The sequence below is a fragment of the Prosopis cineraria genome, unplaced genomic scaffold (genome assembly GCF_029017545.1).
Source record: "Prosopis cineraria cultivar Desert tree isolate PC_DT_omini unplaced genomic scaffold, ASM2901754v1 PC2, whole genome shotgun sequence".
Taxonomy (NCBI): domain Eukaryota; kingdom Viridiplantae; phylum Streptophyta; class Magnoliopsida; order Fabales; family Fabaceae; genus Prosopis; species Prosopis cineraria.
Window position 1 is genome coordinate 1,296,738 of NW_026555333.1, and position 19,122 is coordinate 1,315,859.

Sequence of the window (19,122 nt, forward strand, 5' to 3'; positions counted from 1 at the left end):
TATGTATATCCCCATAAAAACAAGTAACCCTAATATTGAGTCCATGAATAATCGAATATATATATATATATATATATTCAGCAAAAATAATTGAAAAATCAATTAATCCAAACACCACGTGACCATTATTTGGGGCGGTCGTTATCATTTCAAGGGTGGGTGCGGGAGGAAGAAGCGGAAGAGGCTAGCATTTGGAGCATTTCATAATTTAATTCCAATTAAAAAAAAATATGGGTAGTGTCGATGACGGTAATTAAGGAAATGACCGATTTCGGGGTCCGTAATGGTCTTTCCTTGAAAAAAGAAAAAAGGAAATCGATAAAAATATGGTAATTAATTTTAATTTTTGTCTGTATCTGCCAAGGAAGGTTTCATGGTGGCTGGTGAATTCGGAAGACCTGAGCGAAGATCTCGATCTTATTGTGGGGGTTTTTTTTTGGGGGGGGGGGGGTTTGAAGCGTCTTTGACTTCAAGGGAGAAAATTAATTGTTAATTAAAAAATAACGTACCTTGGTAATTTGGCATTATGATGACGATGGGCGTCTATCAGAAAAACAAGAGGAAGATGGAAGAAGAATTATTTTGTACGAGGACATAATGATAACAATCAGTCATCTCTCGATTTTTTAATATAGCTATGATTTTCATGATCTTTTAAAATAATGAATAATAAATATATGAGAAGCTTGTATCTGCAAGTCCTTTAAAGTAACTTTCTCTTTATTGAAGTAATGGAGTGATGAGCCGAATTCAATCCGAAAGTAAAAAAGGTTCGCGAGGGAATATCTTGGGGAGCCTCCCTGCCACCCGTGCCAGAGATTCGTATTGGGAAAAAAGAATAAATAAACAAAGCATAGTGTTTTGTATCCGCAGAGTTGCGTTTGTTCATTAATTTCCAAATAGACGGTTTTGCGGTGGATGATGAGTTAAATGTGCAATTTATGAAAACAATCATAGTACATAGTAGTCGATGAACCCAAGCTAATAGCGTATATGACTGCTGACAAATGATAACTCTTGGCTTCATGGCTTGCACGCGTTCCCTTTCAAATCTCTTTCTCACTCTCACATGAAGATCGAAAAATAAGTTAAACTTATATGTTAATCCATTTAACCTGTCAAATTTAATGAGTTAAATTAAAAAATTGATTCATTTTTAAAATAAATTGGACTAGTCTAACCAACAAAATTAGCATACTAAACACACTGGCTCTCCTGATGCCATTTTTTAGAAAAAAATATATTTTTTTATTTTTTAATCACAATATATCTTTTTATAAATATATAATAATGATAATATTTTTAAACTATAATTTATAATTCACAAATTCGTTCTTTACATTTAACATATAATGTAAATCAATAATTTATTAGTTTTTATGGAAGTATTTTGAATATATATTATTTATTAATTTCATAAAATCTATTCATTGAAATCACAAATATAAATTTATTAAGAAAAATAACATGTGTTTATATTCAAGTTTTCTTTCTCAATGAGACAGATAACACACCTAAGTGAGAAAGTGATTAATAGTAAAAATTTAGCAAAATGAGCTTACCTTTTTTTTTATTCAATTTGAAAAATTTAATTTTTCTAACACCTATCTAAACCTAACTCATAGTTTAGCCCGCCAACTCATTTTTTATTTTTTTAAAAGAAATTTGGAGTGGTGGGTGGCCAAACTCATCTTTTCTCAAACATATATATAATAAACAGGTTTGCATTGTAGTGGGGGGAGATGATAAACTTTCTGTCTTTTTACACAATTGTATTATGAAATTATTGTTAGCTTCATTGTTGCTTAATTTGTTTTATATGGTTCACGTTTTGAGAGTTTCACAACTAATAGCATTAGTTAAATTGTTAACATGTTCTTTACCAAAAAAAATAAATTGTTAATATATTTGTCTGTGATTCATGATTTTTGAGTTTGACAACCAATAAGATTAGTTAAATTGTAAATATGAGGTTAATAAAGGGAAGGTGAAGATACCTTTGTATATACAAGTTTTATCTCTTACGCGTTGAAGAAAAAAAAGGCAGGGACTTAATAGCAGTATTTTGAGCATTGTATTCATTTAAAAGCTAAACTATTGTTAATTTAGAGTTTGAGTGGATTTTGAACTCAAATAGTGTACTGTTAAACAATTTAAATCATAGTGGTTGTATTTAGATGCTTGTTAATTGTTAATTTTCCATGAAATGTGGACTAAAATTTGCTTAATAGAATTCTATGTTTATTTTAGTTATTTACAAATTTTTAATTGTTAATTTGTTTTAAAATGTTAACTATATATATATATATATATATTTATATTATATAAATTTTAAATTATTAAAAAATCTGGTAAATTATTGAGGGCCAGCCTGTGGGCTAGTAAGCTCGTCAGAAAATGGGTTAGGTTGGGATTTTTAACCCATTAACTCTAGCTTACGCAGGCGGACCTGTAGTCCGTTCGCCTAGTGTCACTCCCACACACGTTCTTTTTTGTTTTTAGGGATCGGATGTCTTCCATGTACATGTATCATGTATCTGTCCGAACGTCTTTGATTATACGCTGACCTTGGTTAAGGAGCATTCCATTAATTTCGTTACTTTCTTTTTATAAAAGAGAACATCCCTATATCATAATTTTCATCCCTTGGTGTGGCAAATCTTTCAACTGCCTAAACAAGAGGTAAAGCGTACTAGTCTGTGAGAGTGTAGTATCCGAGAGTCATAGTCTCCAAGAGCCTCGACATTAGAATGGATTAATGGAATTTGCATGCGGCGGGCCCACGCGTTGGTAGATCATGCGTATCAATTACACCCAATTTATAGATCTTGTTCAACCTGATATGATCCCTACCAAAATTGATAATCCCCCCAATATTGAAAATGACTGAACATGAACCACCAATATGACCAACCTAAAATAAAGTCATCCCCTGTTGATTAGCGGGCGCGAGGCCATGGATGTGATCATGAAAATGTCAAAAGAGCATTACGTTCTCCTTGTTCCATAGTGCAACTTCAACATCATGCGGGCCTGGGAGGACCAGTTATAATTAGCGCCTCTAGATCATTCAAATGTCCGTCCATTTGTTTGATTTTCCATCCTTCAATTTCCATTTCTAACATGTTAAATTATGTTTGGTTTCACATTGAAAATTTGTCAAAATATTTTTCAACATGTTTGGTTTCGTGTTAATAAGTTTAGTGCTTGTAAAACTAAACATACATTTTATCATCGTGGCTTAAGAGCTGTGTATTGGACTGACCACCATATATGACATTATAATTACGTGACAATGACTTGCTTTAAAATGTACCCCATGCATGCGGTGCATCATGAACATACCAATTTTAATTTTTCAGTTATATAGAAGTACGTTAACAGAGACAAAATTTAATTATGTAAAATTTATATTTATCAAGTCCGTCGCAGCTATTTTTTAAATATTTTTTAATTTTTAATATATAAACGTATAACAAGCATACTACTACAATTTTTATTGCTTAACAGCGTGTTATTGTGAGCACGTCTTAAATACTCCACTTCTTTTCATTTAAAGGTTGAATCAGCTTTCCATAATTATGACTGGCATTCATTGACAAAATTGAAACTCAACAGGTATGGATGACGATTAATTCACGCCAAATTATACAGAGACATCCTTAGGGGTTAATTAAGCCCTGTACTCACCATCAACGACAAGGTGCTTTATAGACAGGCATCAAAATCAGTATTAAGCGCTCGATTAACCGTGGGAGGAAAAAAATCATGATTTTCTAGCCGGCGAAAAGATAGCTTAGCTTCTAATCATGCAAGGACCAACCCTGGTGTTGGCCTTGGCCTACAGGATACACAGAATCCCACCCTAGTGCGAATTCGGACCACAACCTCGCTGTTCATCTTCCACGTGTGCTCTGTGCCGTGCACATGGAATGTTGGTGCCTGTCTCACTCTATCGATGGATCCTTGCAACTACATCTAGATGCACTCTTTATTCCGGTAATTATTGTAATATTTACAGGGGAAAAAGAACTGGAAATTGAATCAAAAAGAAACAATACGTTAAACAAGGGTATATTCCGTAATATGCAAATAAATGTTGGATTCACTGTATCCGCGCTTGGCCAGAAAATATACAATACAAAAGCAAAGCAAACAAAAACTGATTATCTTTATTCATCTTGCCCTCTATGTTCGGGACGCCTTTGGGCCGGGTATCAGCATATTCAGCCGCAGCTAGCGGTTCAGAATGGTCAGTATGAGTGTCTTCAGATTTCAAAGAAGCTTTTAAATCGACCAAGTTTATTTTTTGGTCAAAAAAAAAAAAACCTCGACCAAGTATATGATGCTATCAATTTTTAAAAAGTGGAAAATGCAGATGAAGTGAAAAAATGAATTAAACAGGAATCCACTATTACGAGTCTCACATTAGGGAGTTTCACAAATAGTGTGAGGTTTATAAATTCAAGGGGCTCTCCTTTTTAATAGGTTAATTTTTTAAGATGAGCTCTCCTTTTGAATTTGTACTACTCATCACATTGATACTTTTATTGAGAGATTGATGTCACGAAAAAGGGTTATAAAAAGTCGAATAAAGTGCCATGGAGTAAAATCGTTAGGAATGTCGACTCTTGACGAGATAACATTGTCACAAGTCACATGTCTGGATGCCTCGTAAATGATATGAGGTTTATAAGTTCAAAAAACTCTCCCTAACTAATTTTTTGGTGGGTTCTTCCTTTAGATTTGTGTTCGTCACGTTCACATGGAGGAGCAAGCAGAGAGAGAGAGAGAGAGAGGGGAAGAAAGGAGTCAAAAGAAGAGAAAGGAGGGGTGGGGAAACAGATCAGATGGATGAGAGAGAGACACACATACAAAATCTAGAAATAGCTGTCAGGAGGGTACTCATGCGACCCAAAAGAGGGTGAGAGATGTGAAAACGCAATTAAGAGTGCAACTGGGTTGGTCAGTGAGGTGTGAGACCTCCGGTTCACGCAGGCCGGTCAGACCAAGAGGTAGTGTGGCTATGGCTTTTGTCTCGCAAGGCCATATGATAAAGCAAGGGGTGTCAGATAAGGAGGAGTTTCAAAAGTGCAGTTTATTCTATTCTTCTCTGCTTTGGAGTTTTTTATATTTTAGAATGATGGCGGTCTCCATGGATGGGGGGCAGCATGTCTGCTAAAGCCAGGGGCCCCGTATCAGCATCACTGTCAACCTCACTGGACTTGATTCGTTTCTTTTCTTTAATCACCTGCCCATACTCCACTACTTTGTCCCCCAATCTGCTCCTAACTACACTTCTGCGTCAATTAATTATCATCACCACTTTATATATATATATATATATATATATATTTATACAACATTGTATTCAACATGTAGCTGCATTTTTTATATAATTTTGTTTTATTTTTATATAGGGAACAGATTGAAATACTTCTCTGGCTAGTTTTTCATTTAATTTCCACGTGACGGAGGATCTTCGTGCTAATATTAAAGAGATTCTCGTTAACAAGATTTTATATATCCATCATACAGGATAGGGTTTACGAGGATTCGCCTGCCTGAGAACTAAGGTCGATGCTTTTAGCCAGAGCAGCGCTAGCCTAATTATTCGCGTGAAATTGTACGTGGATATTCAAAATCAAAATTGGCGAATGTGGTCTCGCGCTTTCTATTCTACATATATGTCTTTCTTTATGATGCATGTGCGTATAATGCATTTGTGTACGTATATAATTTAATATGCGCAGTACTACACGATAAATTTTTACACAGATCTATTGCGTTATCTCATTTGTACACTGACCAGCCAAAAGACAACACCTCGGAAAATTTTAATCTGCAATGGCACTTACAATTTGATTTATACTTCATTTATTTAATTTATATTACATGAATTATTTGAATCCTTTTTTCATTCATCGTCTTCTACCCAGGAACCCCAGCTGCCAACACCCTTTCCGCTGAAAAATAGTGTTTGGCTTCCTATTGCCCTGTTCACTTAGTGTGGGGATATATTTACTGCTCCCTTAGTCTCCCATTTCACGACTCGCTTAGGTTGTCTGCAGCTTCTCCTCTTGAACCGCAACTTTGCGACCTCCACCTGATTCAGAATCGCAAGTCCGCCTGACCGCCCAGATGCCCAAACCAAAAAATGGAGATGTGATGGAGCCATTCCGAACAGCAATAGTCGCCGGATGTTCACCACTCCTGGTTGTTGCTGTAGAGTACAATGAAAAGGCAAATATCAAAAACCAATTCCAAGAACCCGCCAACAGCAGATAAGGGGGTTATGGAAGTACTGGAACATGACAAGTTAAAAGAAGTAGAGGATGAGTTTGTCCAGCGGCGGACAACCACAGGCGAAGAAGGGTGCTAGCGGCTGGAGCTTTTGTGAAGAAGAAAGAACTATGAATAAAAAAGGGGATAAAATAATTTAACAATATAAATTAAATAAAATAAATATAAAGCCAAACAAGTGCCAGCTCAGATTAAAATTCTGCGAGTTGTCATATTTTAATTCGTCAGTGCACAAATGAGGCAGCGCATTGAGTTTACCTTAAAATTTCTCCATACTACATTCCTAACAGGAAGCCCCACAATCCATGTAAGGTCCTCCTTGGCGATTTCCCGCGCGGGTAATAAATCCATCAACAAATAAACGAGTGTCACTCCTTTCCACATCTAAAAACCTCACCCAAACTAAGGTTCCGTTTGGGTTAACAACGTAAAGTGAATGTACGTCTTCAAAGTACATCTCAAATATAATTGAACGTGGATTTTGAAAACGTCATTATTTGTAGCTTTTGGAACTTACATTTAACATGAGTTAATAGATAAGAGAGTTAAAATGTATACCCAGTTTTTTATTTTACCTTGCTACCCTTCTACCTCTGCTCCTTTTTTTTGGTCTGCCTCTCCTCTTCTATGTGTCATTATATCATGAGGCCATGATCAGGAGCTCCATCACAACATAGTATTATTGTTAATTTTTAAATTAAACATTTAATCATGTTAATTTTTCTTTTAAATTACAACCAATCATATTATTTTTTAATTAGTATTAATGTACATTAATATAAATTTTTTCCAATATATAAAATATCATATTTTTATAAACATATATGAAACATTTTGATAATTGTATATTCAAGAGAACATTTTATTAACTTTTTCAATGTATGATTAAATTTTAATATGAAACATGTTTGCAACAAAAATTACAAATCATAAAAATCAATATTCTTTTTAATAATTGTATATTCAAATTAATTTTTTAAAAAATATATTTAAATATAAATTTTGTTACAACAACTGATTTTTACTGAATTAACTTTTGTTAAATAAACTTTTAATAAACTAATTTTTGACCAATAGAAAACTAATTAAACACGCACTAAGTAAAGTTAGCTAAGTAATGGATATCTTTTGCAAATTGAGAATTTTTTAATTTTTTTTATTAAACATATTATTTTTAAAAATATTTTTCTCAAATATAATCTTCTACATTGTTCACCTAATAACTCGAAAAAATGAAATGGTAGATTTAAAAAAATAATATATATTTATACGTGACTTATGAAAAAGAACTAGTATCAATTTTTTCTACGATTGGGATGGAATATATCATGAAGTCAATTTTTTGAAAAAGAAATTGACCCAAAAAATAAAAAATAAAAAGGCTACTAAACAAAGGCACACTAGTTTGTAGTTGTACAGAGTACAGAATACAGAGTGGAGTCTAGATGCATGGCCATGTTGAGTGAGAGAGTATTTTAATAAATAAAAGGAAGGGGTTGGAGGGAGGGTGGGGTAGAGGTTTTGGTGGAGGGAAGACCCACCATCACCCCTCGTGCGCGCTATCTATGGATGGCGGCTCGGCCCTTTGCTTCTCAAATTTTCATCATAAAAGGCATGCTTCCAAGCCACAAGCTGTTCCGTTTGCCTCGTCCCCCACGCGCTCTCCAGTCTCCAGTTCTACCTTCAATAATCCTATGCCCACCAGCTACATGTCGTATATCTTACATGTGATATTTCCATTCACTTTCAGAATGTATGTAACCCAAGTGCGGTGGGGGGTTATTGTGCTGTCAATAACGCAGAATGTGGGAGACAACCAGAAACTTTTGAAGGCTACCAACAGTTGACATTACGTCTTTTTAGACTCCCTGTGGGATTCTTCTATATTTATATCCCTCCTCTTCGCTCCTTCTCCTTATCATCTCTTCAACTGCTTCTTCTTCGTTATCTTTCCTTTCGCCCTGTGTTACCATGGCTGAATCGGCCTCCGCCGCCCCCCGCAGAATGTGGTGCTCAGTCCCGGAGCGTCTCCAACTGCACGCCGCCATGTTGGCCTTGCAGTTCGGTTACGCCGGCTTCCATGTCGTCTCCAGAGCTGCCCTTAACATGGGCATTAGCAAGCTTGTTTTCCCTGTCTACCGCAACATCATTGCTCTGCTTCTCCTTCTTCCCTTCGCTTACTTCATGGAAAAGTCAGTACCTCGCTCTCTTTACCTCACTGCCCACCTATCTATAGTTTATACTTTATATCTCTTTGTGTGTGTTATATTTCCAACTATAGATACACTGGTCTGTTAGCAATATTAATGACTTCCTCTTTTGTTCAGGAAGGATAGGCCTGGGCTTACCCTTAACTTTCTCCTACAGTTTTTTCTTCTGGCTCTCGTCGGGTATAAATCCTCCCAGTACATTAAAAATAATAATAATCAAGCCAGTTAAATAAAGGTTGTTAAAGTATGGAAATATAATTTTGGTTACACAGGATTACAGCCAACCAAGGGTTCTACTTGCTTGGGTTGGACAACACGTCGCCAACCTTTGCATCGGCTATACAGAACTCTGTCCCGGCCATCACTTTTCTGATGGCAGCCGTACTGAGGCAAGCTCTGATTCCTTGACCTTGTTCATTGGAGTCTGAAAGGATCGCATAAATGTGAACCTTAACAATTAGACGTGTACGTTACTTTCTTCAGGATAGAGCAGGTGAGGCTTAACCGAAAAGATGGGGTGGCCAAGGTGATCGGAACCTTGTTCTGTGTTGTCGGTGCCACCGTGATTACCCTATACAAGGGTCCTACCATATACAGCCCGTCTCCCCCGCTGCACAGTACCTCCACGTCCGCATTCAAGCCCCTATTTCCCTCGCTCGGGGATGCAAAGGCAAAAAACTGGACCCTCGGCTGCATCTTCCTCATCGGACACTGCTTGTCCTGGTCTGGCTGGCTAGTCTTGCAAGCACCAGTTCTCAAGAAGTACCCCGCTCGCCTTTCCGTCACATCTTTCACTTGTTTCTTTGGACTCATCCAGTTTCTGGTTATTGCCCTCATCTTCGAGAGAGACTCGCAGGCTTGGGTTTTTCACTCTGGCGGAGAAGTTTTCACAATCGTATACGCGGTTAGTAATTAATTCAGTATATACATGCTAATCTTTCACAGCTCGTGCTCGTCGGGAACAAAGCCGGTCACTAGCTTTTTTAAAAAAATTTATGCATGATAGTAGGCTCTCGAATTGGTGTGTGTGAGTATTCAACATTTATACAATAATATTTATGATGTTTTGGATACACACACACACACACATATATATAGCGGTGTGTGTGGATTGTAAGGGTGAAATAAGAAATGAAGTGTGTGTATACATATAATCTAGGGAGTGGTGGCATCAGGAATAGCCTTCGCTGTACAGATATGGTGCATTGACAGGGGTGGCCCTGTGTTCGTAGCAGTGTATCAACCGGTTCAAACTCTCGTTGTCGCTATCATGGCTTCCGTCGCTTTAGGCGAAGAGTTCTACTTGGGCGGGTTTGTCTTCCTCCCTTTCATCTAATTTTCTACTTTATTCTTCAATCTCCACCATCCCCGCACTTTCCCTTTAATTTTCTCTGCACAGCTTTGACTTTCTATATTTTCATCTTTTTTTTTTTTTAATCCACTTATCGTTCAGCTACGAGGGGTAATTTTGGTTGTTGGAACTTTAAGAATTCTTGCAACAACGACAAATGAAATCTCTTGGACGACAAGTAGGCACAGCTAGGGAACTTTCGGCGAGAACTGAGAAGGGCTTCACGATGAAACAGCCTTCAATGATTTCGGAGTGTTAAAGGCTAATGCTAAACCTTTAAATGAAAAGGACAAGGCACATTAATAATTAAAGATTTTGGAGGGGATGCACAATCTACATCTGCATGTCGTGTTTCTTTTCTGCTCATTTTACTTAATTATTTTAATTTTAATCCTTTGCTGTTACAGGATCATAGGGGCCATAATGATCGTAGCGGGATTATACTTGGTGCTGTGGGGTAAAAGCGAAGAAAAGAAGTTCGCGAAGGAACTTCTCGCGAACGCGTCCTCGGCAGAGCACGGCGGCACCGCCAGGCCGGCAAGCCACTCCAAGACCTCCCTCACTCAGCCACTTCTTCCTTCGTCTACGGATAATGTCTGAGCCCCAGACTGCCCTGACTTTTAACTGCAGTCTCAATTTAATAGCTTTAATATGGGGAAAGAAAAAAGAAAAGAGGAAGAAAAAGAAGAAGAAGAAGAAGAAGAAGGGTGGATAGTAGTAAAACTACTTCCCTGTGTCGGGAAGCTAAGCTTGCTCGTGTATTAAGGGAACTTGCTTGCCTACGAATATGTTTCCTTTTGGTTATTAATGCAGATGATTTTGTTGTTGAACCTTTAGGTAACATGATTGAATATAATTGATGTCACTCGAGTGGGGCACACAATATGCATAAAATCACCTAATCAAATCCCCCTCAAGCTTTTTTAATCGTGTGTTAATTTGTGGCTTGATTTACGAAAACTGCTGGGTTAATTAAATGCGGTACTGTGTGAAGGCAGTGATAATTAATACTCCTTCCACCCCAAATTATTAGATGTTTTTAAAAAAAATTTATCATTTTAAAATATAAGGCAATTTTAAAAAATTAAAATTTTATTAAATAAACTTGTTTCAATATTATTATTTTTCTCTCTATTTAATGTTAATTTAAGTGTAAATTTAATATTAGTAAGTTAAATTAAATAAAAGATATTTTTAAAAGTTTATATTTTTTTAAAAAAATAGTTATTAAATATATTTAATGAAATTTATTAATATATAAACTTTTATTTAAAAATTCTTAAATTGTTGATAGAGTACAACGGAGACCATTGGGGGCAAATATATAAATTGTTGGGCGGGGCGGATCTTCACTGCTCATGTGGGAAGGGAATTTCTTGCGCCAATGTGTGGGGTTTATTCTGCACTCACCACTTTCCATTTCATCAGTGATAGGAGGGGAATCCTAGGAGTCAAACAAGTAGTCATTCCAGTGACCCACGAGCAAACTGGAAAACTATATTGGAGACTCGTTCTTGGAATTATCAATGAGCTTCAGAAGACTAAAATGCCATCGAAAAATCAAAACATCTTTCCAATTCGTGCCATATCCAACCTAAATTAAGAGCCAACCGAGGGTCTCAGTTTTGTAAAGATGGCCAAACACGATAGGCAGCTTGATTGGGAATCACTTCAGGTCAGTGATCAGCGCCTACTCTTTCTTTCTTATTTGATGTGCATTTTTTTTATTTTAATTTTATATAAAATTTTAATTTAATAAAATCTTCTTTCAATCCTCTAACTTCAAACAAGTTCATTTTTAAATGAGATTATTTTTATCTCAATAATTATTATTTTTAAAAAAAATTAATTTAATATGTTAACATTTGAGCATGTTTTATCAATAATATTTAAAAGTTCAATGAATGTTTTTTTTTGGCAGTGAAACTAATTATTAAAAGATTAAAAATATATTTTATAAAATTAAGGAATCAAAATGAAACATTAGGTAAAGTTAAACAATTAAAGATATAATTCAACCTTCTTTCTTTTCTTTTCTTTTCTTTTTTTTATATGAAAGACAAAAATAAATTACTAGTTGATATTAATTTCTGAAATAAGGCCTGTTATTTTATTTGTAATAGATCAAGAAGGACAATTGAATAAATTGGCTTTTAAAAAGAAGAACATCTAACGGCATGCTTAACTGCAATGTTATCTTAATTTAAAAAACTAATAAAGGAGCATTTGGCAATAAATGGAACATATAATGTCAGAGGAAAATAACACATTGAAAAAACATCAGAGGTAGTTATACACTGCCCCTGGAAGTTGGTTAATTGAACAGTGCTTACAAATGATCCCCTAACAAGATGTTTAACTATCAACAATTCAAAGACATGTTTTGATAAAGGATGAACCGTGCGTGATTTAGCACGAATTTCAAGCAAATTTAGTCACACGCTTGACGTTTTAAATTAATATTCCGGGCGATAATATATATGTGGAAGTGCAACTGCTAATTTGTTTTGGGTCAGTTTGATGTGAGATGGCAGAATCAGCCCTGCACTGTCCATGTGCGTCGTTGCTCCCTCGGCTCCATCAAACCCGCCATCCACGTCCCTTCCCTATTTCTGATAACGACGCCCGCAAGTTGCCAATTACATTTAATCAAGTGTTGCTGCTGCTGCTTTTATTATTATGATTCAATTAACACGTCCCGATATCATATCATCATTAAAGGCCATGCATTAATCCTCAATTAGCTTCATCCGTCCATCCATGCTTCTTTTTTACCTTTTATCCTTCTTCATCATTCTTCTCTAGCCATTGCAACTTGATGCCTCGAAATATCTGTCTTTAATTATTTGACGACATAACTCTCTGCATATCCCTTCGAGTCTTTTACAGCTCATCATCATCATCTCTCTCTCTCTCTCTCTCTCTCTCTCTCTCTCTCTATAAACTTCTTTCACTCCTCAAAAATAATAATAGAACTGGAGAATAGTCTATTCCATGAAAAATTCAAACGCTAAAGTGTCAAGGCAAATTAGAACAGAGCAATGTCGGGAGGATGGGACTTAAAAAACGCTCCATACAAATTCTCCCGGCGCACGAAACAAGCGAAATTTTATAAAAGCGTCACGTTGAAAATCAGCGCTATGCAAGTTCATCCTGCAGTCTAGCAGCATTTGTTACTAACCCCTCTTTTATATCTATCAACCCTACTTGTCGATGGATGGATGATTTTGTGCGTGTTAGTTCATTATTCGGAGAAAGCTTTTTTCATAAAAACAATATATATATATATATATATATATATATATAATATTATTTCTCGTCAATGGATGTAAATGTCCTTATTTGATTTTTCTCTTTACTTCGATCATATAAAAGATTATATTATTTTCACGTATATCGCGCATAAATTAATAGCTAAATTTCTAGTTATGATGAATTGATGATCGCTGAAAATTGTATTATTTCTCCAAATTATAAATACGCTTAAATTTCATAACAGTATTATTATATATTATAATTATAATATATAATAAAAAAGGGGCTCGGATCCAACAAGGAAAAAGCGAGTTGCGCTGGTTCACATTTGGTTTTGTTTTGCATGGGTCCATTTTCAAAAGTAATCTGTTTTTTCTGGGCTCTTGTCCTCCTTGTCTAGGCCTGGCCTTTCGAGTGAAGAAGAAGCTTTTCGACTTGTGCACCTTGCTCCATCTCTTGTATAAAGTATAAACTAAGGTGTTTTGTGAATATCTAAAATGCCTTAGATATTTTTAAAAAATAAAATTAAAAGATTTTATATGATCGATGGGGTAAATTAAAATGTCGAAAAATATACAAAGGTGAAAAAAGAACAGAGGGAATTCATTTATAAGAGACATGTTCGAAGACTTTTATGTTTTGCACCGATCATATTCATTTAATTCAATTTCTTTTATATGTTTAAGCGTTTTATCAATATCGAAAGTATTTTAGATAAAATTTTCAAGTGATTTAAAGAAACGAGGAATTTCTTCAATATAACTAATTGAGCAACTGGTGTGATAAGGCTTCACTAGATATTTGGTGTGAGAGAGATGTCTAATCGATCTAAGTTTTGAATTAATTGGGCCCATTTGACTAGTTCAACACACTAATTCACACTTTGTACAAGTTAATTATTTTAGTTACCTTGCATATACTAAAAAAAAAATAGTCAGAAAAATTAAACCAATTTAAAAGGTTACCCTTGTTGATGATGTGGGCACCTCTTCAACGCCCAAGAGACATGTATAACGGAAAAAAAAATAGTTAATGCTCGATATCCACTAATACATAAGGTGATAATTAAAATAAAAGCACATTTTAAAAGGAGTCTTGCATTTATAGGTACTGCTGTACTAGAGCAGTAAGTGAGAGAGATTCGCTTTTATATGTGCCTTGCCATGCGAGTTGGACTTCCTATATGTAACGAATTGTTTTCGACGATATATATAGCTACAAAAATTTTTTGATAATTTTATTTTAGGGAATCGAATATAATCAAATCAGATCTCACATGTTTTTGAGGCAACGTATCGAGGCGGGGATAAAAAGACATGGGGATTTTTTTAAAAAGAAAAATTGTTTATGACTCAGATTTTAGACTGATCATGTATAAAGTTGTTTGATTGCATGGAACAAGAATATACGAGTACTCATTCAAATGGTTGATTATTTATATTGTCAAATTGATTAAAACCCATTTGACTAGCACAACAATAAAACGCACAAAACATTTATTCCGCTCCACATAGAATTTATCACCTTGGAGTACAATCCTCACAAATGTTCGATTAAATGTTACTGGGATAATGGGACAATCACAAAAAACCTCGTTTAGCGTTGTTTCTTTTAACAAACATCAAATGAGAAAATCACCGGGCGGCTTACAGCCTTCGACTGCTTAATTTCTTACATCATTAAAATGTCTTGTTAAATGACTTCAGATACATTGGAGTTAAAAGAGTTTGTGTGACCAAAATTTGAGGTAAAGTGTCATAAAAGAAGCCTCCAATATAGTTATAACAATGTGTTAAGGTTCATTCAACTTAATTAATGGAGATTTAAACTATAATTTGTAGAGAATAGTTTATCTATTATAAATTGAATACCGGTAGGCACGTCACGTTGACTTACACACATATATTCTGTTAGCATGTCAAATGATTTGATAAAATTTTTCAAACTATCAATACTTCAACTTATATTTGATGGAATTAAAAGAGCTTACACGATGAAAAATTGATATGGACTGTCAATAAGAGATTATATAATGGATAAAATAAAACAAATGTGTGTAGCTTATTCAACTATATAGAATTTATTTTGGTAAAAAAAAAACTATATAGAATTTATCACAAAAACTCATAAATAAATTAAATATTAGATTCAATGCTTTAATTTAAAACCATCTATATTCATTAATTACATAAATAAATTAAATATTTGATTAAATACTTTTAAAATAATCAATTCATTTGCGACATTTAAGATAATCATATAATCTTTTGAGGTTACGTGTCGTGCTCAATTTTCAATATATGAAGTGCAGGTTTGGAGTAGCGTTTATATCACGTCAAACTTTATAGTTGATGTATTAAAACTGAATGAAGTCGGTGCATCTTAACTTTTTTTTATAATCAAAAATTTAAATGAGTTGGATCATAAAAAATGAGGACAAGAGCATGCCTCTAGACTTAAAATGTGATTACAAAGATACTTACAAAACGTTTACTAATAAAGTCTTTACATTAATAAGGGGATTTACATCTTAACTATTTTTGTCAACAAATTTGATTTGAATTAGAAGAATTTATATGGTGGGAACTTTGAGAATAGAATATTATTTAAAATGACAATATATAGGCGTCAAAATAAATATTGGGGAAATTTCGGACGGAAATGTGATTCCTCCAACACAGATTATTTAACAGTGTAACTGCAAGAGTGTGGAATGTGAACTATAAGCAAGAGAACTAGAGAAGCACTAAAGATAGAAAAAATCGAACAAGGTTCTAAGAGCGGGGACGAAGACAAACAGGCGGTTTTCTGAACAGTGTTTGTGTGCGTATTTTAAAAAATGGTGACGTACGTCCCAACCCAATGTACATTGAACATGCCTTCCATCATTACGAGCCTTCCGCTGTCCTTTTCTTCAAATTTTCACCAAAATAATAACCTACGTCCTTCTGCGGCTCTGCTGGAAATTCATTCATTACATTTGTATTTAATTAATTTCAGCGGCAGATTTCTCATTTATTACATTCATATTCATATTTATTTTCGAAAAAACATAACTTTTAATTTTTGTAATTTATGTCTTTACACTTTTTTTATATTTTAATTAAATTTTTATACTTTTATTTTTTTAATATTTTAGGTCCCTAAATAAATAAAATTTAAACATCTTAAAGAATTTAAAATATTAAAAAATAAAAATGTAAGAATTTAAAATATAAAAAAAATACAAAGATTTAGAACAAAACATAAAGTGTAAGGATCAAATTTTATATATTTATTTTTATTTTTAAAGCTCGCTCACCAATTCAATTCACATCAGAATTAACTGGACGCGCCTCTCCTGTGCATTAGCATTTCCGAAACCAAATTGTGATGCGAAAGATCGATAAACGTTTTCGTTTATTATTATCTTTTTCCCGAAACAAACAAAAGGCCCGACTCGATCGAGATCAAAAGCCGAAACAAAAAAAGAATCTTCTGACTTGAAATGGTGGCTTAGAATCTCACACATGTACGACGGAATCTTTAACATCGGAAAATAAAAATAAAACAAGCCATGGCTGCTCAAAATACATTAGAGCATCATCCGCACTCCGCAGCACAAGACGAACCTGATTTCATAAGTGCATGTACGCATTCTTGTTCACTTACGAAACACAGAACACATATAATATATATTATATATAGATAGAAAAGGGCCCACACGGCCAAGGCACGTGACTGATTTATATAACTGATACAACCACGAACCCGTCTTCTTCATCACCATCTCTCCATACACTAGACTAGCTCCCATATATATATATATATATATATAACCCCTTGAAGTAAAAGTAACTACATGACTCAATATTAAAGAAAGAAAAAGAAAGAGAACCTAAAAAACCTATTTACATATATATGATAAAAATATATAATAAGAAAAAAGGCCAACGGCGGCGTGCAGAAATAACCACGGCGTCGCGACCCCGAGAGGACTGAGATATAAGACATATACATATACTGATGCTTCTAGGCTGTAACTAGCCAGGAGTAGCTAGCTAGAGTGATCATGTGTATATGTATTTACAGAGCGTCCTATATGTGTGTATGAACCATGCTGGTATATATGGCGGTATGTGATGGTATAGACAGTGATGAAGTCTGTAAATGCGATCGAAGGGCGATCACATGCACCAGGGGGTCTGCAGAGAGTCCCACGGAGCCACATCTCCCAGATTGCCAGTCGCATATATGCCCGCATCAGACATCACGGGAAAATCCAGAGACATGGCAGCTTCGGCCCAGATGGAATCGTCGAACTCGGGGACAGGAAGGCCGTTGACGGTCCCCCAGAATTGACCGAAATCCTCCTCCTTCTCAATGGCCTTCACGCTCTCCCCGGCACTGAAGGGAACGGACATGGTGGAGCCGGAGCTGGAGCTAGAGTTAGGGCTGTACACCGGTGCAACTTGCTGAGAAGCCACTGAGATCATCGGAGCATCGTTGGGGACGGCGTTGAAAGACCAGGGAGGAATATGGCCGGCCGGGTGGTGGAGCAGCTGATGATCCGGCACAGGCCGGTGATTGGGCACCATTTGAGGAATCTGCAGGGAGGGAGCAGAGGAATGGGGCGGATCGGGCTGGTGAGAATTGAGGGAGAGGTCGGGGAGGTTAAGCTTGGCCTCGGATCCGTAGAGCTTGCGAGCAGCGGCGTCGTAGGCGAGAGCAGCTTCATGGGAGGTCTCGAAAGTGCCGAGCCAGAGACGAGCACCGCGATTGGGCTCGCGGATTTCGGCGACCCATTTGCCCCAAGTCCGCTGGCGAACGCCTTTGTAGGTGCAGCTGGCGTTCTCGGGGCCTCCCTTGCCACGCATACAGCCCTTTCTGGAGCTGGCCTGGGCAGGCCGTTTCACCTGCTTTCGTTCCTCGATTCCCATCCCTGATTTCAGCATTCTCGCGGAAGAGGAGTGGGGCTTGCGAGCAGCTGTAGAATTATAAGCGCTCGGCTTTAAAGGGAAGCACACGGGCGACGGCGAGTGCTTATATAGCGGGCAGAGGAAGAGAGATGATAATGTGAAAGCAGAGACTAGTGTACGCAAGTACCTGAAACGTGGCCTCAGCTGAGGTGGGCTTGGGTTGCTACTTGGCACGATGAAGCAGTCAGATCGTGTCCACTGACAGCCTCATTGTTGATTTCTCTATTACACACTTGGCCACCCCTTTTGTTTTCGTGTGAGCTCAGCTGGCCAAAAATCTTTTTTGCCAAATAATAATCGTGATGATGATGATGGTGTTAAAATAAAGGGGCGAGGGGGAGGAGGCGGTTGTTCGGATAATGGAAGTAATTTTTTTTTTTATTGATTTATTTCGGCCAAAACGAAAAGTGGATAATGAGCATTTAAGCGAGCGGAGGAGCGGTGTGATTTGGAAGAAACGGTTGAAGATAAGTACGTGCGGGGGTTCCAAAAGCTCGCACATGACAATTAGGGACGCAGTGGGTGGGACGTGGTTGAATCGCAGGGCTTGGGCTTCTGTGCGCGCAAGAGCGGATTCCAGATCCAATGGACTCAGGCGCACACTACCACATGCGACATAACTGTGAGTTTACCGAAAATGATCGGCGCATGTACTTCCCCACCCCTCTTATTATGCACGTTCACTGTATTTGTTCCTCCCTCTCATTTCCATTATCATTACTATTATTATGTAGTGTCCTCAATATTTTCTCTGACCTCCTTGCATATACTGATAAAAGAACCTCCAGGAACATGCTCCAAAGGCAAAATCCCCCTTGTCCTCGATGCAGAACAGCTCTAATTCTTAGCCAGAAACTTCGTGCATCGGTGGACGGCAAGGAGAGATTGGATAGACACCAACATAGATAGCACGCTATGACACACACACACACACAAGGCGAACATACGCATGGACGACCCCTTTTTTGTTATTTATATAGATAGATTGCATACCATATTTTTTGTGTCGCGTTTACACCGCTCCTAATAGTAGACAAAACATGTG

The 19,122-nt window shown here is 36.4% G+C and overlaps 2 protein-coding genes across 2 annotated transcripts; one reads left to right on the forward strand and one right to left on the reverse strand.

Annotated features, from left to right (window-relative positions):
- Positions 1-8,093: 8,093 nt before the first annotated feature.
- Positions 8,094-10,694, forward strand: LOC129303249 (protein WALLS ARE THIN 1-like). Its single transcript, XM_054942439.1, has 6 exons — positions 8,094-8,495; positions 8,631-8,693; positions 8,786-8,902; positions 8,997-9,417; positions 9,673-9,824; positions 10,272-10,694. Exons 1-6 carry the CDS (start codon positions 8,275-8,277, stop codon positions 10,462-10,464), a joined length of 1,167 nt encoding a protein of 388 aa, XP_054798414.1. The 5' UTR covers positions 8,094-8,274; the 3' UTR covers positions 10,465-10,694.
- Positions 10,695-16,670: 5,976 nt separating this feature from the next.
- LOC129299071 (dehydration-responsive element-binding protein 2D-like) lies at positions 16,671-18,277 on the reverse strand. Its single transcript, XM_054937515.1, has one exon. It carries the CDS (start codon positions 18,051-18,053, stop codon positions 17,286-17,288), a length of 768 nt encoding a protein of 255 aa, XP_054793490.1. The 5' UTR covers positions 18,054-18,277; the 3' UTR covers positions 16,671-17,285.
- Between the last annotated feature and the right edge of the window lie 845 nt (positions 18,278-19,122).